This window comes from Melospiza melodia, chromosome 30 (genome assembly GCF_035770615.1).
Source record: "Melospiza melodia melodia isolate bMelMel2 chromosome 30, bMelMel2.pri, whole genome shotgun sequence".
Taxonomy (NCBI): domain Eukaryota; kingdom Metazoa; phylum Chordata; class Aves; order Passeriformes; family Passerellidae; genus Melospiza; species Melospiza melodia.
The window spans coordinates 3,771,793-3,799,324 of record NC_086223.1 but is presented as its reverse complement, the minus strand read 5'-3'; the positions used below and the strand labels follow the sequence as shown (position 1 = coordinate 3,799,324).

General features: G+C 50.8%; 4 protein-coding genes and 1 gene segment (V, D, J or C); 2 read left to right on the top strand and 3 right to left on the bottom strand.

Annotated features, from left to right (window-relative positions):
- Positions 1 to 874: 874 nt before the first annotated feature.
- Positions 875 to 7,372, bottom strand: LOC134430813 (uncharacterized). Its single transcript, XM_063178693.1, has 3 exons — positions 7,093 to 7,372; positions 1,543 to 1,676; positions 875 to 1,201 (listed from the first exon to the last, which is right to left on the bottom strand). The coding sequence occupies exons 1-3, from the start codon at positions 7,370 to 7,372 to the stop codon at positions 875 to 877; spliced, it is 741 nt and encodes a 246-aa protein (XP_063034763.1).
- Positions 7,373 to 11,427: 4,055 nt separating this feature from the next.
- LOC134430927 (olfactory receptor 6F1) lies at positions 11,428 to 13,694 on the bottom strand. The gene is made up of 2 exons (XM_063178820.1): positions 13,605 to 13,694; positions 11,428 to 12,372 (listed from the first exon to the last, which is right to left on the bottom strand). Exons 1-2 carry the CDS (start codon positions 13,692 to 13,694, stop codon positions 11,428 to 11,430), a joined length of 1,035 nt encoding a protein of 344 aa, XP_063034890.1.
- A 1,911-nt stretch (positions 13,695 to 15,605) lies between these two features.
- On the bottom strand, positions 15,606 to 16,824 carry LOC134430812 (feather keratin Cos1-2-like). The gene is given in 3 exon segments (XM_063178692.1): positions 15,606 to 16,362; positions 16,694 to 16,759; positions 16,762 to 16,824. Coding segments are annotated over 3 exon segments (456 nt in total). The 3' UTR covers positions 15,606 to 16,035.
- Positions 16,825 to 20,964: 4,140 nt separating this feature from the next.
- LOC134430811 (T cell receptor alpha variable 4-like) lies at positions 20,965 to 21,806 on the top strand (the record flags this gene model as incomplete). The annotated part of the segment is given in 2 exon segments: positions 20,965 to 21,016; positions 21,468 to 21,806. Coding segments are annotated over 2 exon segments (391 nt in total), but the record flags the coding sequence as incomplete, so codon positions are not given.
- A 1,799-nt stretch (positions 21,807 to 23,605) lies between these two features.
- Positions 23,606 to 25,762, top strand: LOC134430810 (uncharacterized; the record flags this gene model as incomplete). Its single annotated transcript, XM_063178691.1, is given in 4 exon segments — positions 23,606 to 23,686; positions 24,557 to 24,901; positions 25,424 to 25,716; positions 25,718 to 25,762. Coding segments are annotated over 4 exon segments (732 nt in total), but the record flags the coding sequence as incomplete, so codon positions are not given.
- Between the last annotated feature and the right edge of the window lie 1,770 nt (positions 25,763 to 27,532).

The following is a 27,532-nucleotide window of genomic DNA, read 5'->3' as shown; positions in this document are numbered from 1 at the left end:
GGCTGGGTTGCCTTGACAGGCAGGGAAAGAGCTGGAACAAGGGGTGGGGAATGGCATGAGGGACAGCTTTGAGGGAGGGTAAAACCCAGGGACAAACCAACTCATGGAGAACAACAGAACAAACCACTTAACAAACACCATAGGGCATATCACTGTCACCCAGCAATGATGAGGAGAGGGAGAGGAGAGGGAGACAGGAGCACTGACAGGAGCACCTTTGCTCAGGAAATCATGGGGCTGCTATTACTTCAAGGTCTCCCAGCTTTCTGGGTATTTATGAGCAAACATACATCAAGACAAGGCTTGATGGTGTCTGAAAGCAGAGCAACCAGGGGATGTCTTCCTCAGCTCCAAGAGATTGTACCCTTAATAACTGCACCTCCATGGTGCGCCAAAATTCCATTGCTCGGTGAATGGAGAAGGGTCTTCTTATGCCCTCACCCACTTCCATGACTGAGCGACACCTTTCTCCTTTGGCATTCAGAAGTGCAGCCAAGGGAAGGACCACACAGACACCAAACTTGAATGCAGCAGAACTTTAATGAAATGAAAGAAGGAAACAAAGCCACTAAAAATTGGAAGTCAGCAGCACAGGCAGCACCAAGGGCAGCAGAGAGTCTGCACTCCTTGACTCTGGAATAGTTCCTGCATAATATTGGTCTATCTGCCCCACAAAGGGGAGAAACCAAATGGTCCCTATCAAGCTGGCCTTTGGGGAACATAGAAGCACATAGGAACCAATGCATACAATGGAAAGGGAGAGAAAGGCAAGTTTGGTCAGCTTTTGTGCAAACAGCACTCAAAACCAAGATCCTCTGCCTGACACCGTGTTCTGAGTTCCTCAGGATGTCTCGTTGGGGCTCTCTCAGCATCTTTAGCAGGGACGACATCTGTTGCCACCGTAGCGCCTGGTGATGGAGGAGATGTCAAAGCCCCCAGAGTTGATGGGAACTCCGTCAGAGCTGAGGATGTTGCCAACAGCAGCAGAGGTGGAGGATCCCACCACGGTGTTCTGTGGGAAGGAGCTGAGGATTGGCCCAGGAAGGGTCACCACCACAGCAGGTGGCTCAATAACAACAGTGGAGTTTTGGCACTGCCTGACACAGGGCTCGTTGCAGCTGTTGGCCAGTGGAGTGGGGCCACAGGGCTGGCAGGGTCGGCACTGGGTGTTGCAGGACATGTCTTGAGGCTGCAGGTGCACCTGGCAAAGAGAACAAAGAGGAAACAGAGCACAAAGCTGGGTGGGTGGGTGAGGAGCAGCCTAGTTATCCCATCAAAAAAGAGCCAAGGCCGCCATGAATGGGAAGCTGGAGACTGGTCCAGGAGCCCTACAAAGAGCAGCCTGGCTCAGGAAGTTCTCTGCCAGGCAAAGAAAGCAAAAGGCACCATCACCAGCCTCTCCCCATGCCAGCCTCCTCCCCGCTTTCCTCTCTCAGGACTAGATGCTCCAATCCCCAAATATGAGAAAGCCAACATCACTTGAGATACCTACGAAGCAGAGATCTCACTTTGGCAGAGAAAGAGAAGGGGCTTCAGACTCACCTGGTTCCCAAGCAGAAGGAAGCAAGAGAAGGGGATGAGAGAGCAGAGATTTGTGCTGCCTTTTATATCTGCCCTTGACTGCCGCAGGAGCAGGGGCTGCCTTTGCAGAGGTAACAATTTCCCAGCAAGCTCATCTTGAATGCAAACCAGCACACCTAATGATATGGGCTGTGCTTTCATTTCCTACACTGCTGCCTTTTCATTTCCAGGTTTGTTCCGTGCCTGTTCCCCAATGAAGGTTTCTTCTGATCCCTGGGATTAAAGGCCTCAGGATTTCTAAGGCAGGAATGCAGCAGTGCAGGCAGAAGACTCAGTTTATGTACTGCATGGGCCCAGACCAGGAAAGTGATGCTATCCTGATCACTCTTCTGGGGTTGTTTGAAGTGTTGTTTTCAGGAAGAAACTGCAGCACTCATAGAATCATATAATCACAGAATGGCTTGGTCTGGATGGAACTCCTTCATAAAGAGAAGCAGTGACACTCACTAGATGAGATTGTTCCAAGCCCCATCCAAGCTGGCCTTGAACATTTTCAGGGATGTGGCAGCCTCAGCTTCTATGTGAAGTTCCATTGCCTCACCACCCTTTGAGTGAGGAATTTGTTCCTAACATCAAATCTACATCTTTCCTCTTTTAGTTTAAACCGTTCCACTTTTTCCTATCAGTATCTGCCTGTGTAAAAAGCCAGCATCCATCTTTTTGTAAGCCCCCTTCACACACTGACTGGCCTCAATGAGGTCTCCTCAAAGCCTTCTCTTCTCCATGCAGACCAACCCCAAATCTCTCAGCCTGTCTTCAGAGCAGAGTTGCTCCAGCCCTCTGAGAATCTTTGTGGCCTCCTTTGGACCTGCTCTAACATGTCTATGTCTTTCTCATGCTGAAGGAGAATCACTGCCCTCACCTTGCCAGTCAGGCCTTTTGTGATGCAGCCCAGGATGGCTTTCTGGACTGCAAGTGCAAACTGCTGGCTCACGTCCAGGTTTTCATCCACCAGAACTCCCAATTCCTTCTTCACAGGTCTGCTCTCAATGGGTTCATCTCCCAGTCTGTCCTCATGTGTGGGATTTCCCACAATGCAGGTGCTGCACCCTGTGCTTGAACTTCTTAAATTTCATCCGGTTCTCATGGGCCCACTTCTCAAGTTTCTGCAGGTCTCCTTGGATGGAAATCTCCTTCTGTAGTGTCAGCTCAGCTTTGTGTCATCTGCAAACATGCCAAGGGGACACAAAATCTAATATCCCTGTGATTGAAAAAGATAATAAAAAGCACCAGTCCCAAGACAGAGCCTTGAGACATGTCCCTGTTCCCCTACCCCCATGTGGTCATAGAGCCACAGACCAAAGTTTTGTCCATCCAGCCATTTTCACAGTGAACTGACCATGACCCCCATTCCTGTCTCCCTGCTCTGCTGAGGGGGAGGAGGAGATAAAGCTGGGAAGAAGGGGGAGGTAGGAAGAAGATGTTCAGGTTTTTGGGTTATTTTTATAAGACTTATTTTACTTCTCATTATCCCGCTCTGCTTTTATTGGTAATAAATTCAATTAATATGTGTTAGTTGAGTCAGTTGTGCCTGTGACAGTATTTGGTGAGAGGTCTCTTCTGGTTCTTATCTCAAGTCATGAACCATTGTTATATTTTCTCTCCCCTGTCCATTTGTAGAGGAGAGTGACAGAGTGGCTTTGGTGGGTGCCTGGCAACCAGCCAGGGTCAACCCACTACCCCAGTCTCTCCACTTTGGAGACAAGGATTTTGTGTGGGCTGTGTTGAAGGCCTGACAGAAGTTTAGGAAGATGACACAGTCTTCCCTTGCTGAGTGTTTCAGTCACTCCATCCTTGAAGGCCACCAGATTGCTCAGACATGACTTGCCCTAAGAGCAGCCTTGCTGTCTGTTTTGGATCACCTCCTTGTCTGAGTATGACTTACAGCTGCTTTCATGAGGATCTGTTCCATGATCTCCCCAGGCACAGAGGTGAGGTCTACTAGTCTGTGATTCCCTGGGTCCTTTGTATTTCCTCTTTAAAAATCCAGTCTGCTGCTGGATGCCCAAGGATTCCTGTGCATGAGGATGGGCCATGTCCTTCCCTATTCCTCCCTCCTCAGCTCACCCTGATGGTTTTTTGTTGTTGTCTCCCCATGTGTGTGCGCTGGGCTGCAGGCTCTGACCCCATCCTACCTAACTCTGCCCTCAGGAAAAACTTCTGGCTTGTTTTGACTTGTCCGCTCTCTGAGCAGTCTGTGAGTACACAAACAATGCTGGGAGCTTGCCTGGGGCCTTGCCCTTCCCCAAAAGGCTCCAGCCCTGCTGCGCCTGTCTCCTGGTGTCCTCAGCAGAGTTCACAGCAGGGTGTGTTCCTCCTACATGTGTTCATGTCTTTGGTCCTCTTGTGTGCAACCAGACTAATGTGAATGCAGCACAGGTGCATATTTGACAGGTGTATATGAACCCATGTCCTTTTCTGTCTCTCCTCACAAACAGATTGTGTTGCTCATGGCAGGGACATTCTCCACAGCTCCTTCACAAGCTCTGCAAAGCAGCAGGAAGGTAACGCAGCTGAAAGGTAATGGCATCAACCTCCTGGAAATCTGTCCAAAAAGAGACACTGTAATCAATCAATTTCCTGAACCTTGCTTGTCCTGATCCTTCAGAGCTCATATGCCACTGATGGTGATGCTAAGCCCCAATTTAGATTACCAATTTAGGATTGGTAATCTAAATTACCAATTAGGATTACCAATTTAGATCCTGAATTTAGTTGAGTGTAACAGGATTGGGACTGCCTCAGCATGATGGGCAGCCCCTCTCTGCGTGCCTCACCAGGTCAGGACACAGCTGCTAGAGAGTTCAAAAGGATGAGATTTGGTTTATCCTGGAGAAAGAATAAGGAATCCTATTTACTCTCCTTGTTCAGGCCATGTCCAAATGGATCTGCTTCCAGTGAATTGTTGGTGCTTCCAGGTGTGGGACACAACCTTCCTTCACGCCTGAGCCAATGTCAAATGTATTGATCCAGATCATCAGCGTGGAGCTGTGTCAGGCTGGGATCTTGGCCCAAATAGGTACTGGATTAAATAATCACAGTGCATGTTATTGGTGTGCACTGGATAGAAGGACAGAGACACTGTGTGTTGCAGAGGGGAAGCCAATGAACAGGGTTATTGGCAGATGGGGTGCCCCAGCAGTTGCTCTGTGGTGCAGCTGTCACAGTGTCCCCAGGTAGGAGTGCTGCTTGTGCCCTGGGTCTGCCTGAGGAGCAGAGAGAGTGGAGGATTGCAAGGGTGCCAGGCAGAGCAAGGAGCTGGATCATCTCTATATTAGCAATTTACCCAGCGACAGTGCAAGTCTTGCGGGTGAAAAGCTGAGGCTGGGCATCACAAGAATATTGGCCAAAGAGATGGAGGAGTTCAGAGACTCTTCCCTAAATCTCCAGCAGGAAAGTGTTCAGGGAACTTTTCCTGTTGGTCCCTTCATGCTTCAGCTGCTTTTAGAGCTTAGCTTTGCCTTCATCAGCTCCTTCCCTACATTCGGGGAACTGTAGACATATGAGATGTCCCAACCTTTTAATTACCCACTTAAGCTGAGAGTAGACGTCAAAAAAGAAATTTTGGAGTATCACAGTAAAAAAACCCCAAAATTTCTGCATTAATAGTGAAACCAGATGTTCTTCACAGAATCTCAGAGATTACTGCCATGATCACATCACGGAAAAAATGAAGAATGTTGTACATTAGTAGGCCAAACTTTCACTAGGGACACTCTGTGCCATGCTGTCATCCGTCCTGTTACCCACCATCTATAAACAGTGAACGGATGGCTAAAATGTGAGGATTTCCAACAGGTATGCACAGGGTACATTCATAGAACTGCAGAAGCCTGCAGAACTTGGCTTGCACAGTCCCCATCAACCTGATTGCCAAGAGATATATGTTCAGTGCCCTGATACCTCTGTTTTCCTGACTGACTGTAGGTCAAACAGGCAAAAGGAGGAAATGCCACCAAAGGACTTCACAACCTCACTTTCTGGAAGAAAATTACACCTGTCTGCATTCCAGACTCCCAGATGGGAAATGGGCAATTTAAACAGTCTCCATCGTGGATGGATGGATGGATGGATGGATGGATGGATGGATGGATGGATGGATGGATGGATGGATGGATGGATGGATGGATGGATGGATTCTGTTTATCCAGCCCTTCCTGACTGAGGCCTCTGATGTGCTTTTGATCAAAACAATGCCCAAGAGCATCAGACTAAGCAAGAGAGACATTAATGAACAAAACTTGTCTGCCACAGATACTTCTGAGTGTGTCCAGAATGACTTTGCACAGAGCTTTTCTTGAGCAGCACTGGTCCAGAAAAGGACCTTACACAGCAGGGCCTTTGAGGCCCTGAGCCTGAGCTGAGCTGTTCCATCTATGGTTGGGAGCAACAAGGTACTCCCAAGCAGTGAATGGTCTGTGGGCTTCCATTACTGTCCTTGGACTGCCCTGGCCCATGAGGGTTCACAGGGACTCCAGTGTGAGGCCCAGGGTTGTTAATCCCAGAGCTGACTTGTGAGTGGTGCCAGGCCTGCATGCCTGCCAAAACCTGGGCCCTGCCATGGGCCTTATGTGAGGCAGTAGGATTGCAGTGAGAAACTGATCCCAGCTGCCCATTTGTGCTGGCCATGGTCTGACACTGGGCAGTGGAGTGAAGATGAAGATGAGGCCTGAGACCATTCCACACAACCACACTTCTGACATCCTTTGGGAACATTTTCTGTCTACCCCAGCACAGCACTGACCGGAGCAAGAGGTGCTGCATTCCCATGATCCTACAGGTTGGTTTGTTTCCAGGACCTCCCATGAAATTCTCATTGTTACATGAGGTTTTTGCAGGAGGTGTTGAGGGTATATCTGGGCAAAGACACTGAAGGGAACGGGCTGATCACCTTTCAACTGGGGATGTTTTGCATCCTGCCCCAGAATTCTTCCCTGCATAAGACCCTCTGAGTGTATCCCAACTTCACATTTTTCTGAAAGCAGGATCTCACCACATTGTCACCTTTTCCCCTGCCAGGATCAACACCATTTTACCCAGGCAGCTTGCAAGGGCATATGGGGAGTGAAGGAAAACCTGGAGACCCAGCCTGAGATGCAAAAATCTTTATTGAGTTTAAAGAAGGAGTCAAGGTTTTTACAAGCACAGGCCCTCAGTGCAGGTTCTGGAGGGACAAGCAGGACACTTCACCTCTTGGCCATGGTGAAGTCCATGCAGGGCATCCATTTGCCTTGCCTGTAGAGTGCAGGCTGGCTTGGAGGATCCTTGCAGCCGAGGGGAGCAGAAGGACACAATGAAAATAGAAACAAGGAGATATGTAGGAAAGACATAGGGCTTTTGAAGTGCGTAAGCTGGGCCCTTCTTTCCAGCATATTCAGGAGGAACTAAAGATGGTCAGTTCCTCTGAAAGAAATGACCTGAAGATTCTTCCTTTGTCCAGCACCATGCCTGGAGATCCTGGGGATATTTCCCAAGACCAGCACCATTAGCAGGGGAGGCCCCTCCTTCCACCGTAGCGCCTGGTGATGGAGGAGATGTCAAAGCCCCCAGAATTGATGGGAACTCCATCAGAGCTGAGGATGTTGCCAACAGCAGCAGAGGTGGAGGATCCCACCACGGTGTTCTGTGGGAAGGAGCTGAGGATGGGCCCAGGGAGGGTCACCACCACAGCAGGTGGCTGAATAACAACAGTGGAGTCCTGGCACTGCCTGACACAGCACTCATTGCAGCTGTTGGCCAGTGGAGTGGGGCCACAGGGCTGGCAAGGACGGCACTGGGTGTTGCAGGACATGGCTTGGAGTCACAGGTGCACCTGGTAGAGAGAGCAGAGGGGAAACAGAGCACAAAGCTGGCTGGGTGGGTGAGGAGCAGCCTGGTTACCCCATCACAAAAGAGCCATGGCCACCATGAATGGGAAGCTGGAGACTGGTCCAGGAGCCCTACAAAGAGCAGCCTGGCTCAGGAAGTTCTCTGCCAGGCAAAGAAAGCAAAAGGCACCATCACCAGCCTCTCCCCATGCCAGCCTCCTCCCCGCTTTCCTCTCTCAGGACCAGATGCTCCAATCCCCAAATATGAGAAAGCCATCACTTGAGATACCCACGAAGCAGAGATCTCACTTTGGCAGAGAAAGAGAAGGGGCTTCAGACTCACCTGGTTCCCAAGCAGAAGGAAGCAAGAGAAGGGGATGAGAGAGCAGAGATTTGTGCTGCCTTTTATACCTGCCCTTGACTGCCGCAGGAGCAGGGGCAGGCTTTGCAGAGGTAACAATTTCCCAGCAAGCTCATCTTGAATGCAAACCAGCACACCTAATGATATGGGCTGTGCTTTCATTTCCTACGCTGCTGCCTTTTCATTTCCAGGTTTGTTCCGTGCCTGTTCCCCAGTGGAGGTTTCTTCTGATCCCTGGGATTAAAGGCCCCAGGATTTCTAAGGCAGGAATGCAGCAGTGCAGGCAGAAGACTCAGTTTATGTACTGCATGGGCCCAGACCAGGAAAGTGATATTACAGTCTGGATAACTCTGGTGGGGCTATTTGAGTTCCAGCTTTCCTCAGCTGGCTGCCCAAGGACTCCTGTGCATGAGGATATGTCCTGTCCTTCTCTTTCTCTCTGGTCACCTCTTCCCTCTCTCTGTCCATGCACTCTGCTACTGGCAACTGGTTTTCACCCCAGTGTGCCTAACTCTGCTATCAGGAGAAAATTCTGGCTTGTTTTAACTCGTGCCCTCTTTGTGCAGCACAGAAAATGTCATGGGCTTGTCTGGCTCCTTGTCCTTCCTCACAATGCCCCAACCCTGCTGCAGTTGTCCCCAGGTGTCCTCAGCAGAGCCCACAGTGTGTTGTGCTCCTACAACCTTGACTTCATCAGGACAGACAGGTGGGCCCATGAAATCCTCATGAAGCTCAAAAAGGCCAGGTGTAAGGTCCTGAATTTGACTTGGGTCACCCCCAAGGATGGACAAAGTCTGCCTGATGAGTAAACTGGGAGCAGCCCAGCCAAGAAGGACTTGGGTGTGCTGGTGAATGAGAGGCTGGACATGACCAGCAACATTCACATGCAGCCCTGGAATTGCATCCCAGAATTGTATTGCCTCGGAAGAAGATTTACTACCAGCTATAGAGAAGTGGTTCTCCCCCAGTTTTCTTCTCTTGTGAGACCCCAGTGAGCACTGTGTCGAGTTCTGGGGTCCCCACTGTAAAGGTGCTGAAGTAGGTCTAGATGAGGTCACAAAGTCGCTCAGAGGGCTGCAGCCCTTCTGCCATGGAGACAGGCCTGGGAGAGATGAATGTGTTTAGCCTGAATATGGTACTGGGGATACCTTAAATCACATTACAGTGCCCAAAGAGGATACAAGAGATGAACTCTCTCTTTTTTACAAGGGCATGGGGTGACAGGACAAGGGGGAATGGCTTCCCACTGAAACAGAATAGATTTGTACGGGTTATTAAGAAAAAATTCTTCCCTCTGAGAGTGGTGAGGCCCTGCACATGTTGTTTAGAGATCTGGCTGCCCCATCTCTGGAAGTGGATGCTGTAGTGAAGCACATATTCATGTGATTTTCACAGTTGCTTCTAGATCCAGGGATTTTGATGATAAAAACTGTCCAATAAACATGACTTGGGGAAGACCTATTGGAGGCTACACCATTAACAAGCCAAACAAGCCTTGTCAATGTTCTCTGCTTACAATAACACTGCAATTCTCAGAGCAAGTAGCCTGCTGGCTCTTCTTCCCATTTCATCTCCATGGGCCTCCACTGATGGCCACAGCTGGAGAATGAGGCCTTTGATGGGAAGCACAATTGCTCTTATGGTTTTGACATTGTGGCAGAAGCCCAAGTTGGGAAGGGCTCTTCCTTACCCTGCATCAGCAAGTGGAAAACAGCCACCAGCCAGGCTCTGGACAAGATTCTTCCTGCACTCATCCACTGCCAGAGAGTGGTCCCACTCTTTTTCATGTCTCTCCTTTTCAGGGAAATCACCAGTGCTGGAGGGAGCTCCCATGTTCCTGAGTCTGTGCCAGTTTCTCTGTCCAGCATCTGGTAACATCTCAGTGACCTCCTCTCCTCCCATGAGCTAAAGGAATGATTTGGGGACCTATTTTTGGGCAACCCCACTACAGCACTTCTTATGGAAACTCAGCTCAAGGGTGCTGAGTTTCCAGATGGATCCCACCCTTTGAATTGGAATCTGTTGCTCATGGAGCATCACCCCCTTTGCCCAAGAAACCTCAGGGTACTCATTTGTGTTTCTGCTGCTGTTCCAGCATAGCCTGCCTCTCCCAAGTGACAAGGATCTGTTCTGACAGCCCTGTGTGAGGCTTTGAATGCTGCTGTTTATCTCAGAGGGCGCTAAGCAGTGTTGATGAGGAATTCACAGCAGGTCTCAGTGTCCTGCACTCTGCTGTGTATTGGATGTCTTGGACATTTCAGATCCTGCAGTTTGTTGCTTTCCAGGACTGTAGAGGGATTCAACACTCCAAACACACAATTCTTTCCAAAATGCATCATTCCTAGGCAGAAATGACAAGCAGTGGTGTCTGTCTGAGGATAAATCCAGTCTCAGACTCTTTCTGCTGTCCCAGGCGTTTTCCCAAATGCCATTGAAAAAGAGCACAGCAGACAAAGGGTGGGAATCTGCCTGTGCCCTGGGCAGTGGTGCCTGGGCCTGCATACAGGACTAAATGCCAAGTGCCCAGGTGGATGCAGGAGGTTTGGGAATCTCCCCCAGAAGTGCCATTGCTTCTAGAAAGGAGGAGTAAATGTTCAGTTCAGACTCAATCATCTCAATTGGAGAGCTCTATGCACAGGTGAAATTAACCCTACACTTTCCGTAAAGGTGTGTTTACCATGATGAGCTGATCCCTTCTCATTATGAAGTGGTTACATGGACTATCCTCACTGTCAGTGTGCCAAAAGAAAAGCTTTGAGAACATGGTTAATCTGTTCTGAAATTAAAATTGGGAGGGGAAAAGCAAGTGCTGTTTGGAAGTGCTAATGTCCTCCCAATGGGTGTAAAGAGAGACTTGCTTCCCAGCCAGCCTTCCACAGCTCTGCACTTTGAGTGCTTTGCCAATCACATTAAAGTTTTTCCACAACAAAGCCCAAAATGGGTGGAACAATGTACTGCTAAAAATGATGTGGGGTTTTAGATGTGGAAATGCCCTGACACATCTAGAATGAAGCACGCAGTTTTGCGTAATTTTAATTAAAAATAAGAGAGTAGATTCAGATACTAAGGAGAGGAAAGAAGAGGAATTATGCAAATTTTGTTTGCAGTCTTATGCTAGGAAAAAATGGCTATAAGTAGAGATGTCAGACCTTGCCAAATTTTATCTTGAATTAGAGTATGATTTATGATGAAATAGCTACATGAATATGATGAAATAGCTACAAGAATGTGGCATAGATACATCACAAAACATCAGGCTAAATGGAGAAAAACATGTCTACTTCCTAAAGCAATGTTTCCTAAAGTTCCTGGGATTTCTTTAGGAGATTCATGCAAACCCTGACAAAATTGAGCACCTGGCAAACTGGGGTAGAAACCTGTGGGAGTACCACTCCTCCACCTGTTTTCATTTGTGACCCTTTCCAAGCACAGCACTTTAAAGGGCTGGAAGGCATTCTGAATTACCTGAGAATGAACAGAGAGTGGTGGGAGAGCAGAACTGAGGCTCAGCCAAGCCAGAAATGGCTGTAAGGTGATATGAGCTCATTGGTGGCTTCTCAGTGCCTGGGATGCCCACACAGACCTACACTTCAGATGGGGATCTTCTGCAGGGCAGAAGTCATGGGAGGGCAGGGATGAATCTGTTTGTTCAACTGATGCCCTGTGAAAAAAGCCACTTCACTTTTTTTGGAAAGCTCGTCCCAGAGCGAGCTTCACCTCTTTGTTTCTGAGTGTGTAAATGAAGGGGTTCAGCAAAGGAGTTACCACTGTGTTAAAGGTATTCACGATTTTGTTCACATCCAGGGAGTTCTGGGCTGATGGTTTGACGTACAGGAACATGGTGGAGCCATACCAGATGGTGACAACACTGAGATGGGCAGAGCAGGTGGAAAAGGCCTTTTTCCGGCCATGGCCTGACTGGATCCTCATGATGGAGGAGATGATGTACATGTAGGACACCAAGGTGACCACACAGGAGGCCACCACAACAATTATGGAGACCAGGAAGGTTGCCAGCTCCACAGGCCACGTATCGCTGCAGGAGAGGGCAAGGCAGGAATCTATATCACATAGAAAATGATTGATGACATCTGGCCCACAGAAAGTCAGCCTGGATGTCAGAAAGGCCAGCAGGGAAATGGCCAAAAATCCTCCCAGCCAGGAGCTGAGTGCCAGCTGGACAGAGAGGACGCTGCTCATGAGGGAGCTGTACCTCAGGGGGCAGCAAATGGCCAGGTAGCGGTCATAGGCCATGACAGACAGGAGAAAACACTCAGTGGAGCCTAGAGAGAGAAGAAAGAACAACTGGAGGATGCAGACACTGAAGGAGATGGTCTGGCTAGTCCCCAGCATGACTCCTATGGCTTTGGGAACAACACCCGTAGTGTACCAGATCTCCAGGAAGGAGAGATTACACAGAAAAAAGTACATTGGGGTGTGTAGGTTGCTGCTTCTCCACACAAGGGCTATGATGGATGCATTACCTATCACTGTCAGGGTGTACATCAGTGCAAACACCACCACAAAGGAGACTCGGAATTGCCATGTCCCTGGGAAGCCAAGAAGGATGAATTCTTTTACACTTGTCCTATTTGCCATGTCCTTCCGAGTGCTGAGGTCTGTCTGGAAAGAAAGAAAAGTTTCTGTGAAAGTTTGCATGCTACAAGTAGTGAAAAAAAAATCACCATCCCCAAAAAAGCAGTTGGTGCACAGCGTGGGAAAATGGCACTTTTCTTATGTTAAAATTTTCATAGAAATCCTCCCCTGATGAAACACAACTAGATCTAACCCTGAAAATCAGGTGTACCCCAACAAATGAACAATTGGAGAAGTATTTTTTTTAGATTGTGCATCTCCTTTACAGCATGGGGAATGTAGTCACTTCTGTGAGATGAGAATCCCACTTAGGAAAATATGGGCACCAGGCTGAGACACTTCAGCTATGGAAAAAGCTCTTACAAGTAGAAAGGAAAAGGCAGGAAAAGCTGTCTACAAATAGGAAGGCAATAACATAACTTGTAGTCTCCAAGGCAGGCAATACTGAGGTGTGGTTTCATCAAATGAGAAACACAAATACTATCATGATACTGTGACACTGCAAGAGATTTTCTCACCTCTTCTATGTCAGTTTATTACAAGGGATTGAGATTGAAATGCAGCCACACAGGGCAGCAGGTTGGTATGCCAGGTCTCCTATATTTGCTTTTTTCTAAGTCTCAGCACAGGAAGCTTTTGCAAATGCCTCCATTTCCCTCACTGGTGTCTACTTCTCAGCATCACTACTCGGGGTGTGATCCACCTCTTTGCAATTTTGCCATTTCAGAGTCAGAGGAAGGATTTCTGCTGACTAAGCTGAAATAAAATACTCCTATCTCAGCTCCTCAGCTTACCCCCCCTTACTTCTTTCTTCACAGACAGAGAAAAAGCATGAGGGAGACATGGCTCATTTTGTCTTAAAAGCGTGGCTAAAAGCTCTCAAGAAGTGCCAGGTTGTCTCTGAGGTCTAAGGCAGGAGTCTAGTAAGCACCTGGGTGTTAGACATCTCAACTCAGTGACTGAAGGCAAAATCCTCTGAGTTGAATCCCGTTAAAGGTAGCTCTGCTGAACTGTTGCTGCAGACAAGGGAAAATTCTTGATTAGTTCTCTAGAGAGAACATATTTTCAGGTGGATGTGGAAGACAGTTGCACTAAATCACCACCTGAATCATCCCTTTCTCTCCTATCTTCCTCCCCAGCAATATATGCTAAAAATCTCATCTACTTAAAGAGTAAAGAAGTCTCCCTTAAACCAGCTCTCCTTAAACATGCAAAGCATTGGAAATCTGTGCCACAGGCCTTGGGCAGGCTTCACTCACCAGATTTGCCAGTGGAAATGATCCAAATGACATTTTTTCATGCACCATCCTCCCAAGGTAGCCATGGTCCCCTTGGCTAATGGAGAGCATTGCAAGGATTTATTGTAGATTTATTGTGGGGAACTCTGGATTCAGGTGAAGGTGTGTGGACAAGCAGCTCTCCCCTTGCTGACTCACTTCAAGCTGATGGCAACTGCCTGACCTGGTTTCCTCTCCATCCAGTAGGATCTGACAGCTTCCACTCCTGATCTTCTTCCCTCTCACTGCCAACACTGTAATTCCACTAAAGGAAGCTCTGTGTGCACACGCACAAAGTGTAAACTCTCTTCATATAATGAGATCATGCACCAGAGAGTCGCCAGCACCATTAGCATAAGAACATCCCCACACCCACCTCATTAACACAATGAAGCTCCAGATGGCCACACCTTGGAGACTGTTTTCTGTTTTCCCTCTGGTGTGCTCCAGGGAATTTGACCTCTGGGAGGCCTTATGGGCTCGTCAGAGATGAATGGTACTCTCTCTTCACACAGGCCAATTAAAGAACAGCAATGCAATTCCCTAAGCGGCTGCTAGGCTGGGTGTTTGCCTCCTAGCTGCAGCTGTGGTATGAGAACCTTGTGAGGAACTCAGCTGGCATGGGGATGTCTGAAATAGTCATGTTCCTTGTCAGGAACTCAGCTGGTATGGAGATGTCTGAAACAGTCATGTTCCAAGAGGCTGGGGTCAAGCATTTGGTGCTGGATACTCAGGGGGTCGTGAAACCTCCAGGGTGAAAACTAAAGGCAACTCTGGGCGCATGAATACAGAGACAGTAAGGTACAGGACTCACCTACCTCATTTCAGAGCCTTTAAATGCAGTTAAGGCCTCTGTCTTCAGCTTTAACTGAAGAACTAAGATCTAAGTTCAAAATCAGACAAGACATTAGTAGAGGAAAATTGATTTCCCCTGACTCCAGAAAAGGTGTCTTCTATTGAGGTACTCATCTCTGCTCCATTCATCAGCTGAGAGAAATAGGCACCCTCAAGCCTTAGCTCAACCCTTACAAGAAATGATCCCTTACAGATCAGGCAATACAGGCCTTACAGACACCTATTTTTCTTCTGCTGGCACTCAAGACAAACTGGTTAGCTGGCTTAGACCACACACTTCTCATCCTCTAGACATCTTGAGTTAGATTGACCTCCAGAGAGTCTGTCTGCACTGTCCAGGACCACCACACAGGTGTTGGACTTGGCAGAGACTTTTCTGCAAGTCCTGTGTCCCAGGCTTCAGTGTGGTTGAGAGAAAACAGACCGGCACTTGGTTTGAGGTGGAGATGCAGCTAATGGAGAAAAGTTCTCAGCTTGAACCTATTTGCTGACCATGAAGCCATCTGCCTGCTATTTATCTGTCCTACCCATGGAAATGGATGTGGGGTTTAGCCATGGGGTGGAGGTGCTGGAGTCGGTGGGTTCACCTGTGATTGCTTAATGAAGCAAGCCATGCACACATGACCAGGAATGCAGGCCCTGCTGTGAGCTTGTCCTACTTGGGGAGTTCAGAGGGGCCACCATTGGTCAGCTGCAGGATTTGTGTCTACAGAAAGATGATTCTTGCCATTTCCTGGCACACCTGCTTTGCTTTGGGATGGGGTAAGTCCCCCGGGTGGCCTGATGTCCCATCAGTGACTGGGAAGAGTCTACAGAGTCTCCTGAAGATGGGTTGTACTCCCCATCTGCAGGACATGCTCTGAGACCAAGGAGTCATAGCTGAGCAGAAATGTTGGAAGGCTGAGCCTGATCCCTGCTGTCTGTGGAGAAGTCAGGGATGTCTTCCTTATCTCCAAGGGACAGTGCCTGAATGGGCCCCACTTCTGGGTTTCCCACCCTCCCCTTCCTCTGGGAATAATCAATACTTGTGTCCCCACCTTTTCCTCTACCACCCATGGCGACACCTTTTGGTCTCAGCAACTTGAGACAAGGACACCAAAAAAGGATTACATGGAGGCTGAGGATGAGATGCAGAAAGCTTTATTGTCATTGAAGTGGGAAATTAGTTCCCTTACAGAGGAGGCTACTGGTGGTGGTGGTGAGAGACCACATGAAACTGCAGCAAGTCTGGGCCCACTTTGGCACAGACACTGGAGAGCCACTGGAGAGCCAAGGGGATATCCATCTGCCTGGCCTACAGCAGGCAGGGGTTAGCAGATCCCCCAGAGAGGCTCTGAAAGCCTTACAGTCCAGAAGTATGGAAGACAAGAGAGAGGTGGAAGAGAAAGGCAGCGAAAGCAAACACTGGCCATGGTTTCAGAGAGCCCCACCAGCCCTCCTTCAGAAGGGCAGCACTGGTTTCTCAGCACCTCTGAATCTGATGGCCAGGAGCTCTGTCCTCAGTCCAGCATCAGCTTCTGGGTTCCTGGGGTTCCTCGTGAGGGCTGCACCAGTGGATTTAGCAGGGACGGCATCTGCTGCCACCGTAGCGGTTGGTGATGCAGGAGAGGTCAAAGCCCCCAGAATTGATGGGCACTCCCTCAGAGCTGAGGATGTTGCCAACAGCAGCAGAGCTGGAGGATCCCACCACGGTGTTCTGTGGGAAGGAGCTGAGGATGGGCCCGGGCAGGGTCACCACCACGGGCGAGGGCTGGATGAAGACGGTGGAGTCCTGGCACTGCCTGACACAGGGCTCATTGCAGCTGCTGCCCAGCGGGGTGGGCCCACAGGGCTGGCAGGGCTGGCACCGGGGGTAGCAGGACATGGCTTGGGGCTGCAGGTGCACCTGGGAGAGAGGGAAGGGAAGGAAGCAGAGCACAGGCACATGTGAGGAGCCATCAGCCATGAATCCATCATCCTGCTGCAAGAATTGCAATGGTACCTGCTTAAGCCAGAAGGGAGAAACTGGGCAGTAAGAGAAAGGAGTTTTCAGCCTCATCCTGACACAGTTCTACAAAGTGTCACAATATTTCTTCAATAAAGAGCTCCCTCAGCCAAATCCTTGACATCTTAGTTATTCTCTGACCCCTCAGCAGCAGCACTAAGACTTCTCACAGGCTATAGGAACATGCATCTCCTTCTCCAGAAAAGGACAGGGGAAAGGGCTTTGGACTCACCTGGATCCCAAGAAGGAGGCAGGAGAAGTGGATGAGAGAGCGTGAATTCAGGCTGGCTTTTATAGTCACTCTGAGTTGCCCCAGGCCCAGAGGTGGCTTCTATGAAAGTGATAATTCCTTAAGGTGCTCATGATGTATGGAAAACATCCCAGCTAATGACATGGGCTGGGTGCTTGTTTTCCGTGTTGCCACCTTTTCATTTCCTGGCTTATTCATAGACATTTCTTCATGGAGGCTTCTTCTGAGTGCTGAGATTGAGATGCCTCAGGATTTCCAGGGCAGGAATGTGTCAGTGTCTGCAGAATCCTCCACTCAAGTGCTGGATGGGGGCATGCAGGGAAATGAAGTTAGCCTGGAGCTCGCTGGTGGTGTTGCCTGTGGCTTTGTTGATTGCAAGGGATGTAGATGCTCCCAGGGCTTCAAACCTTGACTGGTCACCCAAAGATATGCCATGATATCATTGCAAAATTATATGATATGCCATGTCTCTTTCCTCCATTTCTCACAACTTGCTCCACTGTTTGTGTTCAGAATCTCAGGCATTTGGGCTGCAGTGTTGGGTTTCATTCTCTTGCTCCTAAAGCTCTCCTGTTGTCCTCCCAAGGTGGGAGAATCCTCAAGTCATCTGGGCAATGTGAGCCAGTGCTTGGGTCACCCTCAACACTAAGAAGAACTTTCCTATATTTCACACCAGTGTTCCAGCCTGTGCTTTTGTCCTGTGGTCCCATCGCTGGGCCCCTCAGAGAAGTGCCTGGCTCTGTTTGCCTTGCACCCTGTGGATTTGGGCTGCATGGCAAGGTTTTGGTTGTGGGGGAGCCAACACCAGATGGATTTAAGACTTATGCACCACTGACCAAGGCTGAGCTCATCAGTGATGGTGGAAGCATCTCTGGAATAACACGTTTAGGAAGGGAGAAAAAACCTATTGTGGAAGCCAGAAGAGAGGGGAGGGAAGAGGTGAGAGAAACAACCCTCAGTGAAGGATCTCAGTGAAGAGGGCGGGTAGGTGCTCCAGGTGATCCTATGTTGGATCAGAATCCTGTCAGGCTCCTATATGAGCGACAGGCCTGTGCTAGCACAGGTTTGCAAGCAGGACTTGTGAAGAACTGTAGCCCATGTGGAAAACTCACATTGGAGAAGTTTTGGGGGTACTGTCTCCCATGGGGCATAGGGCAAGTATGTGAGAGTTTCTTCTCCTAAGGACAAAAGAGCCACAGAGACATGTTGAACTGACCACAACTCCAAATCCCTGTCATTTGGAGAGGAGAAAATTAGCAGTGAAGTTGAGCTGAAGAAGGGGGGAGCAGTGGAGGGAAAGGCGGTTTTAGATTTTAAGTTTATTTCTCATTTAGGTTTATTTCTCATTACCCTACACTGACTGGATTGCAATAAATCAAATTAATTTCCCCTATCTGAGTTGGGTTTTCCCATGAGGGTGATTGATGAGTGATCTTCCCTGTCCTTATCTTGACCCAGAAGCCTCTTGTATTTTCTCTCTTCTGTCCAGCTGAGGAGAGAAAGAGATGGAACAGAACCATCATAGAAGACCACTGGAATCAACTGGGTGGTCCATTGAGGTGATCTCCTTTTAGAGAAAGCAGGGAAGGAGAAAGGGTTTCAGACTGACCTGATTCCCAAGGAGATGGAGGCAAGAGAAGGGGATGAGAGAGAAAAGAGCTGGGCTGGCTTTCACCACGGACCTTTACTGACTCAGGTTGCCAGAGGTATCCCTTCTGGAGGTGATCATTTTCTGACAAATTCATCTTGAATGCAAACCATCTCATTTAATGCTGTGAGCTGTGGTTTGGCTTCTTAAATTGCTGTGTTTTCACTTCCTGCTTTATTTCTGGCACATTCCTCAATGAAGGCATCTTTTGCATGACAAGATGAGAGGCCCAAGCATTTCTGCATCAAAACACATCAGCGTCAGCACAAGACTCACGCCACACGCTGCAGGAGTCCATTAAAAGTAAATTATGTCAGTCTGGGTCACTCCATTGGGATCTCAGGGGCCTTGGTCTCAAAGAAGTGGCCTTGTTGCTGGGTTTGACTGTATCCCCCCAAACAGAGAGCCCAGGACAATTCAGGTGACTGGCTTTGCCTTCTCCTGTCATGCACCAGGGATACAGAAAGGGGGAGAAAAGGTGGAAGGTTTCACTCAGCTGTCAGAAGGGAAGGCAAATGGCATAATAAAGGGGCTTCCAAGGACAAAGGTGACAAAAGGAAGAGCAAGGAAAGTGTAGGACTGCTGCTGAGTGAGTTACACAGGATAGAGAAAAAGCTGAGGTGCTGAAGGCCTTCTTTGCCTCAGCCTTAAGGAACACCAGATGTACACTGGGGGTAAAGTCAGGATCAGGGAACACGCACCCCTGATGGAAGGAGATCAGGGCAATGAATCCTTAGCAAACTGCACATATTTAGGCTTTGTTGGAATGTGGTAAGGGACCTGGCTCCTGTCATGGCCAGGTCACTCTTAGTTACCCTCAGCTGAGGATGGTGACTGGATACTGGAGCAAAGCAAATGCCACTTGTGTCTTCAAAAAGGGAAAAAAGGAGAACCCAGGGAGCTACAACTTTCCCAGCCTCACCTTAGCCACTTAGAAGGTGATAGAGCAGCTTGTCCTGGAAAGCTCTCCTAATCAAGGCATGTCAGGGGTGAGGAAGTCACCAGGGACAGGTCAGTGTGACTTCACCAAGAGGAAGTTATGCCTGATCTTCTTGACAAAGTGCTGTGGTGATGTGACAGAATGGTGAGGAAGAAAGAATGGTGGGTCTTCTCTACCTGGATGTGAGCAAAGCCTTTGATATTTTGTGTGGATTCCTGTAGGAGCCTCACAGAGAAGCTGATGGTGGGTGAGCAGACAGTGAGGTAGAATGAAAACTTACTGGCCAGGCACAGGGATCAGTGATCAGCTGCACAAAATAAAGTTGGACACCAGTGACTGGCGGTGCATCCAAATGGTCAGGACTTGATGGGTCCTGTTTATCAACTTCCCTGGTGATGTGGTTGATAGGACAGAGTGGACCCTCAGCAGGTTTGCAGACAACACCAAACTGGGAAGAGAGGTTTATGCATCAGAGAGAGTCGGGCCAGCATCCAGAGGGACCTCAGTAAACAGGAGAAATGTGCTGATGAGAAACTCATGCAATTGAAAAGGGAAAGTGCAAATTCCCTTGTGCCAAAGAAGTCCAACTGTATCCCCAGCTCCACTGCACCAGGTGTTGCCAGGAGCTCAAGAGAGGTGACAGCCAGGAGCTCAAGAATGGTGACTGCTCTCCTTTATGCAGCACTGGGGGGGAAAACAGCTGCAGTGGCCTCCTCTGCTGCCCTTCCTCTGTGACCGTATTGGTGAAAAAAGTGATCAGTAAGAGAGGGGTAAGGTGAGTGGAAAATTGTCTGGCCTACCAGGCCCAAAGAATTGTGGCCATTGATCCAAACCCAAGCTGGCAGACAGCTCTGGGGTCTCTCAGGGATCAGCAGTAGGACCATCAGTGTTGCATGTTACCATGAATGTTGTGAATAGTGGGAAGGAGGACACTCTCCACAAGATTGGTGGTCACATTGAATAACCAAGAACAGGCAGTGAACTGGCCCCTGTTGCCCAAGCTGTTCCCAAAAAATCCTGGAACCACCTGTGGAAAGGAAACAAGGAATAAAGACTAGACTCTGGAAGTTCTCTGCAACAGGAGACTCAGCTGCAAACAGCTGCTGGAACATGGGGCTTCCAGCATCCTCACTGCCATCTGCAGAAAATCCCTGGCTGCTGTTTCCAGACTCTGAGTGTAGAGACAGCTCGGGGAAGCTGCTCCATCTCCTGGTTCAGGCTGCTCTTGCTGCCTCAGGCTGCAGCTGGATCTGTGCCGGCTGATTCTCGCTGGGATGTCCCAGCTGGAGGAGGGGGAGAGTCCATTTGCCAGGACACCAAGGTGTGTCTGTGCACAGCCCGAGCGCTCTGAGACAGCCCGGAGGAGAGGAGAGGAGAGGAGAGGAGAGGAGAGGAGAGGAGAGGAGAGGAGAGGAGAGGAGAGGAGAGGAGAGGAGAGGAGAGGAGAGGAGAGGAGAGGAGAGGAGAGGAGAGGAGAGGAGAGGAGAGGAGAGGAGAGGAGAGGAGAGGAGAGGAGAGGAGAGGAGAGGAGAGGAGAGGAGAGGAGAGGAGAGGAGAGGAGAGGAGAGGAGAGGAGAGGAGAGGAGAGGAGAGGAGAGGAGGCGGCACAGTCAGAGCACAGAGCCGGGGCTCAGGGGCACAGCGGGGCTCGGCAGGAGCGGCGGCATGCGGCGGGCTCGGGCCGCGGGGCTGGCGGCGCTGGCCGCGCTGCTCATCGGTGCGTGGGGATGGGGAGGCGCCTGGAAGTTGCCGTCCTGCTTGGCTTCTGGACAGACCTTTTCCCGGGAGCTGTTCTCCCTTTCATCCCTCCGTCTTCTTCATCCTAAACTTCAATTCTATGCCAAAACCTGCACAAACATTCCTTCTTTATAACACATAAAGTCAGTCCTTACCCCCTTCTAATATTCTCCTTGTCTTTTTCTACCTTATCTCACATCCTCCCGTTCTCCCGTGGCTCTCCTAATCCTTCTGTCATTCACACATTCATCTCCCCACAAGCGATTAATTGACACTTGCATTCCTACGTATCTCCATGACATATTCTGGGAATTGTTTTCCTCCTCATCTCTCTCTGTGTTCCTGGCTGCTTTTGCGGGCTTTGTTCTGGGCATTGGCAGAGCTGGGTAGAAAGTAGGAGTTAAAGTTTATGCCTTTTTTCTCCCCGGCAGTGGATGCAGTCAGAGCCCAGGTACATCAGGAGCCATTCCTGGAGACCACCGAGGGCACCGGCATCAACATCACCTGCTCACATACCAAAACCCAGACCAGTGATTGGATCCAGTGGTACCGTCAGCTCCCTGGCCAAGGACCCGAACTCCTCGCACTCACTCTGAAAGAGTCCAAAGAGCTGCCGGGTGGTGCAGGACAGCTGTCGGTGTCGGCAGATCGGAATTCGAGCTGGCTGTGGCTCGCTGAGCCCCGGCGCGGGGACGCGGCCGTGTATTACTGCGCGCTGGGGGCCACGGGCAGAGGAGCCGGGGCTGCGGCCGGGCACGAACCGCGGCGGGCGGGGCCGGGCGGGGCCAGCAGGGGGCGCTGCCGCTCCGCCCGCCGGGGCCGCCGAGCCCCGCTCGTCCCGGGCTGCCGGGCCGGGGCCGCCACCAGAACCGAACACAGGCACCGGCAATGGGACCGGCACCGGCACCGGCAATGGACATCGGTACCAATCCCTCAATGGGACCGGGACCGACACCACCATCGACGCCGGCATCGTCATTGGCCGGACGGGGCCAGCAGGGGGCGCTGCCGCTCCGCCCGCCGGGCTCCCGAGCCGCGCCTCCGCAGCCCCTTCCTCTGCCCCCAGCCCGCAGCACCGACACCGCACAGCCCCACACAGACCCCAACACTCCTCACAACCAGCCCACAACCTGCACTCACACTGTCCACACACACAGTCCGGCCTCACCTCCGGCTGGACCTTGAGAGCGCCAGGGCTGGGAGCTGACAAAGCAGCACAATCGACGGGCACACATGGGCTAATTTATGGAGTGCTGTCAGGTCAGTAGGTCAGTGCATGAGAGGTGTTTGCATTGAGGTGACAAAGAAATCTCTGTCTCTGCAGAAATGTCTCTGCTCCACACTGCAAGCTGAATTCTCACCTGCCTGTGTAAGGCTGGCGTGCTTTTAATGCCACCCAGGATAGAATTCACTTCTCTACATTTTGTACTCATCCTCAGATGTCCACAGACCTCCATGGATGTGCATTCCACATCTTCCTGAAAGAGTAGAACATCCAGGAGGGAAAATAATAAATCCGTTGGAGTAGAGGAGCATTGCAAATCTCCTGATGACACTGTCACACTCACCTGTCCCCCAAAACTCATTGGACCCTTTCCCTTCCCATCAGTAATATCTCACGCAAACAGAAAAGAAAACACAATGCTGCAAGTGTTGCAGGGATACACTTGAAAGACCGAGCTCCACATGATGTTTCCCCCGACAGACATGCTCTAGAGACCCCATTTCCTTTGGGGACAGGAGCCTTTCAGCATCTTCAGGAACTTCTTGGGCTGAGCAAGTTCAGCTGAGGCCACAATCAGGGCATGTGAAAGGAGAGAGTGCCTGGTTCCCTAAGGCTCACATCAGGACCATTTTCCTTTCCAAGGAAAGGATAAAGAAAAGGGATAGTGATGAACAAAGCACACAATGACACCAATCTGGCTGAAGGTGAGAAAGGGAAAACGATAGAGCTCGGAGCTCTCCAGATTCTAATTGATGGGCCATTAGGAAAGGGCTGTGAATTGGCTCAGGCATAGCTTTACAAGTGATAAGAAGGGACAAGAGGAACATGAGGATAATGAAGGTTTGAGGGGGTCATGTAAGGTTATAGAGCACCCAGTAAGGAATGCTTGAGAGGCCGTGCAGCCTCCAGCCATGGGGCTCTCCAACACCCATCAGAATTTGGAGATTAGCAATGACACCACAAAGCTGAGGACACCTCAGAAAGAAGAGAAACCTCAGCGGGGAAGAAGCCCCTGAGCTCCTGAATGCCCAGGCCTGGGTGTGCAGCAGAGCTGCCCATTGCAGCTGCGGAGCTGAGGACTCCACTGCGAGCTGAGCAGGAACAGCCCCTTCCCATCACTGATGCCCCAGGGGCACGGAATGCTCACAATGCCAATGGCTGAGGGAGCCTCGGGGGCTGCTGCTGGAGGAGCCAGAAACGCACAAGGAGCATTTCAGGCAGGCAAGGACAGGCCATGGCTCTGCCTGCTCCCGCCGCTGCTCCCTTTGCTCCCGCCGAGCGTCGTTTCCGCAGCTCTGTTCTCTCGGGGCTGGAACCTCCTTCCTGCCTCTGCCTCGCTCAGAAAACACTTGGTCACTCAGCAGCTTGCTCTCGGCATGCAGCTCGCATATCTCATCCTCACCGTCTTCCTGGGACAGCTCCTGGGTAAGTCCTGGCTTTCCCCCAAGGCTCCCCTGTTCTTCTTCTTCGTTTTCTTCAACCCAGGATATCCTCAAAAGCCAAACCAGGACCATGGGGGAAGTGGCAGTGAATGAAGGGGAAAGACCTTGAATAAAGGGAAAAGGAAAATCTGCTTTTGTGTGCGGTTTTGCAAGTGTTTCCTGAAGAAGCCCCTTGGTTTGTAAAGGAAAAGGGAAAGGAGAGAAGTGAAACCTCAGTCCTTTCTATGTTATTTCTCTCGCCTTCAATCCATCTGCCTCTGCCTCTCTCTTCTCATCCTCCTGCAATCACTTCAAGAGATCTCAGCTGTCTCTGCAATCGAGCACTCTTCCCATTTAGATCTAAATTCCAACATTCTGCCTAACCTGCCCCGGGCACCTCACAGATTTTCATGCCATTACATTATCAGGGTGTTCCATTCTGCCTCCAGGCTGACACAGCTCTGCCACAGCTCCCCGTGTTCGCTGCCCTGGACACAACCAGGGCTCCCTCTTCCCAAGCTCAGCTTTGTGTGTGCTCAGGAGCTTTCAGGCATGACAGCGATGGGGAAAGCAGCATGAACCTTTCTGCTGTACCTCGCTGGGCACCTCAGGCAGCTGGAGGGATGCTGGTTGCAGCACACAAAGTTCAGGCATGGCAGGCCGTTCCCTGGTCCTTCAAGCAGAGGGAGCAGGAGCAGGGACACAGCCCAGCTCTCCTTTGGGTGGTGCAGAGCAGAGAGCTCCGAACTCCTGCCCAAAATCCCTCAGAATTATGCTCCAGTGCAGGAGATTTCTCCACCAGGGTTTTCCATCCACTTCCATTTGCTTCCCATTGTCTTTCCCCGTGGAGCTGCTCACCATCACTTTCTTCCAGGCACCACGGGGCAGGACACGGTCACCCAGGAACATGGACCAGTCTTGGTGAAGCAGGGACACCACTTCCACACCATATGCAAATACCACACCAGTTATTTTACTGGCTTGCTGTGGTACCAGCTGAGGAAAGGCGAAGCCCCAGAGCTCATCTCCTATCAAGCAGGGGCTGGCCCCAAGCGCAGCGGCCGTTTCACCACGCAGCTGAACACCACGGGCAAATCCAGTGTCCTGCAGCTGGAGGAAGTGGAGCTCTCTGACTCTGCCTTGTACCTCTGTGCTCTGCAAGACACCCTGGTGCAGGGAGCTTCCTCAGCTGTGCAACAACCCCGGGCAGGGAGGGGATGTGTCAGGGCAAGGCTGAGCTTGTGAAAGGGACTCTGATCTCACCCTGATGCTCACCAGAATTTCCATCCCCATGTGTCTACAATCGTCTGATGGTTTTTGTAGCATCCATCCTAGCATTTCCCTTAGGAAAAAGTCTTGGACTATTTTGACTCATTTCCATATTGTGTAGTCTCTAAGGAAAGAAAAATACACGCTGTCCTTGTCTGAGACGTTGTCCTTCCACAACTTCCACATTAAAGCACTCCTTCCCTCTTTCTAATATTCTTCCCTTTTTGTTCTTTCTCCCGCATCCTCCCATTCTTCAGGGACTTCGCTGATTCTTCTATCATTCACGCATTCATCTCTCCATAAACCATTCATGCACACTTCGATTCCTACTTATCTCCATAGCATCCTCTGGGAACTGTTTTCCTCCACATCTCTCTGTGTTCCTGACAGCTTCTGCAGGCTTTATTCTGGAGATTGGCAGAGCTGGGTTGAAAGTAGGAGTTAAAGTTTGTTCCTTTTGTCTCCCCGGCAGTAGATGCAGTCAGAGCCCAGGTACAGCAGGAGCCATTCCTGGAGACCACCGAGGGCACCAGCATCAACATCACCTGCTCACATCCCAAAATCCAGACCGGTTATTGGATCCAGTGGTACCGTCAGCTCCCTGGCCAAGGACCCGAACTCCTCGCACTCACTATGAAAGAGACCAAAGAGCTGCCGGGTGGTGCAGGACAGCTGTCGGTGTCGGCAGATCGGAGTTCGAGCTCGCTGTGGCTCGCTGAGCCCCGGCGCGGGGACGCGGCCGTGTATTACTGCGCGCTGGGGGCCACGGGCAGAGGAGCCGGGGCTGCGGCCGGGCACGAACCGCGGCGGGCGGGGCCGGGCGGGGCCAGCAGGGGGCGCTGCCGCTCCGCCCGCCGGGGCCGCCGAGCGCCGCTCGTCCCGGGCTGCCGGGCCGGGGCCGCCACAAGAACCGACACCGGCACCGGCAACGGCAATGGGGCCGGGACCGTCGCCGGCAATGGACACCGGCTTCGGCATTGGGACCGGGATCGACACCACCATCGACACCGGCACTGTCATTGACCCGAGCGGGGCCAGCATGGGGCGCTGCCGCTCCGCCCGCCGGGCACTCGGCCCGCGCCTCCGCAGCTCCTTCCTCTGCCCCCAGCCCGCAGCACCGACACCGCACAGCCCCGCACAGACCCCAACACTCCTCACGACCCGCCCACAACCTGCGCTCACACAGTCCCCACACACAGTCCGGCCTCACCTCCGGCTGGACATTGAGAGCGCCAGGACTGGGAGCTGACAAAGCAGCACAACCGATGGGCACACAGGGGCTAATCCATGGAGTGCTGTCAGGTCAGTAGGTCAGTGCCTGAGAGGTGTTTGCATTGAGGTGACAAAGAAATGCCTCTCTCTGCAGAAATGTCTCTGCTCCACACTGCAAGCTGAATTCTCACCTGCCTGTGTAAGGCTGGCGTGCTTTTAATGCCACCCAGGATAGAATTCACTTCTCTACATTTTGTACTCATCCTCAGATGTCCACAGACCTCCATGGATGTGCATTCCACATCTTCCTGAAAGAGTAGAACATCCAGGAGGGAAAATAATAAATCCGTTGGAGTAGAGGAGCATTGCAAATCTCCTGATGACACTGTCACACTCACCTGTCCCCCAAAACTCATTGGACCCTTTCGCTTCCCATCAGTAATATCTCACGCATACTGAAAAGAAAACACAATGCTGCAAGTGTTGCAGGGATACACTTGAAAGACCGAGCTCCACATGATGTTTCCCCCGACAGACATGCTCTAGAGACCCCATTTCCTTTGGGGACAGGAGCCTTTCAGCATCTTCAGGAACTTCTTGGGCTGAGCAAGTTCAGCTGAGGCCACAATCAGGGCATGTGAAAGGAGAGAGTGCCTGGTTCCCTAAGGCTCACATCAGGACCATTTTCCTTTCCAAGGAAAGGATAAAGAAAAGGGAAAGTGTTGAACAAAGCACACAATGACACCAATCTGGCTGAAGGTGAGAAAGGGAAAACGATAGAGCTCGGAGCTCTCCAGATTCTAATTGATGGGCCATTAGGAAAGGGCTGTGAATTGGCTCAGGCATAGCTTTACAAGTGATAAGAAGGGACAAGAGGAACATGAGGATAATGAAGGTTTGAGGGGGTCATGTAACGTTATAGAGCACCCACCAAGGAATGCTTGAGAGGCCGTGCAGCCTCCAGCCATGGGGCTCTCCAAAAGCCATCAGGATTTGGAGATTAGCAGTGACCCCAGAGAGCTGAGGACACCTCAGAAAGGAGAGAAACCTCAGCGGGGAAGAAGCCCCTGAGCTCCTGAATGCCCAGGCCTGGGTGTGCAGCAGAGCTGCCCATTGCAGCTGCGGAGCTGAGGACTCCACTGCGAGCTGAGCAGGAACAGCCCCTTCCCATCACTGATGCCCCAGGGGCACGGAATGCTCACAATGCCAATGGCTGAGGGAGCCTCGGGGACTGCTGCTGGAGGAGCCAGAAACGCACAAGGAGCATTTCAGGCAGGCAAGGACAGGCCATGGCTCTGCCTGCTCCCGCCGCTTCTCCCTTTGCTCCCGCCGAGCGTCGTTTCCGCAGCTCTGTTCTCTCGGGGCTGGG

Excerpts from the sequence above, each read along its gene's own strand:
- LOC134430813 (XM_063178693.1), bottom strand. The coding sequence starts at position 7,372 with ATGTCCTGCAACACCCAGTGCCGTCCTTGCCAGCCCTGTGGCCCCACT. Across the intron at positions 1,677-7,092 it reads CTCCATCACCAGGCGCTACG|ATGAGCTTGCTGGGAAATTG; the intron begins GTGGAAGGAGGG and ends TTTGCATTCAAG. Across the intron at positions 1,202-1,542 it reads TCCTTCTGCTTGGGAACCAG|GTGCACCTGCAGCCTCAAGA; the intron begins GTGAGTCTGAAG and ends TCTCTTTGCCAG.
- LOC134430927 (XM_063178820.1), bottom strand. The coding sequence starts at position 13,694 with ATGCTCTCCATTAGCCAAGGGGACCATGGCTACCTTGGGAGGATGGTG. Across the intron at positions 12,373-13,604 it reads CATTTCCACTGGCAAATCTG|ACAGACCTCAGCACTCGGAA; the intron begins GTGAGTGAAGCC and ends CTTTCTTTCCAG.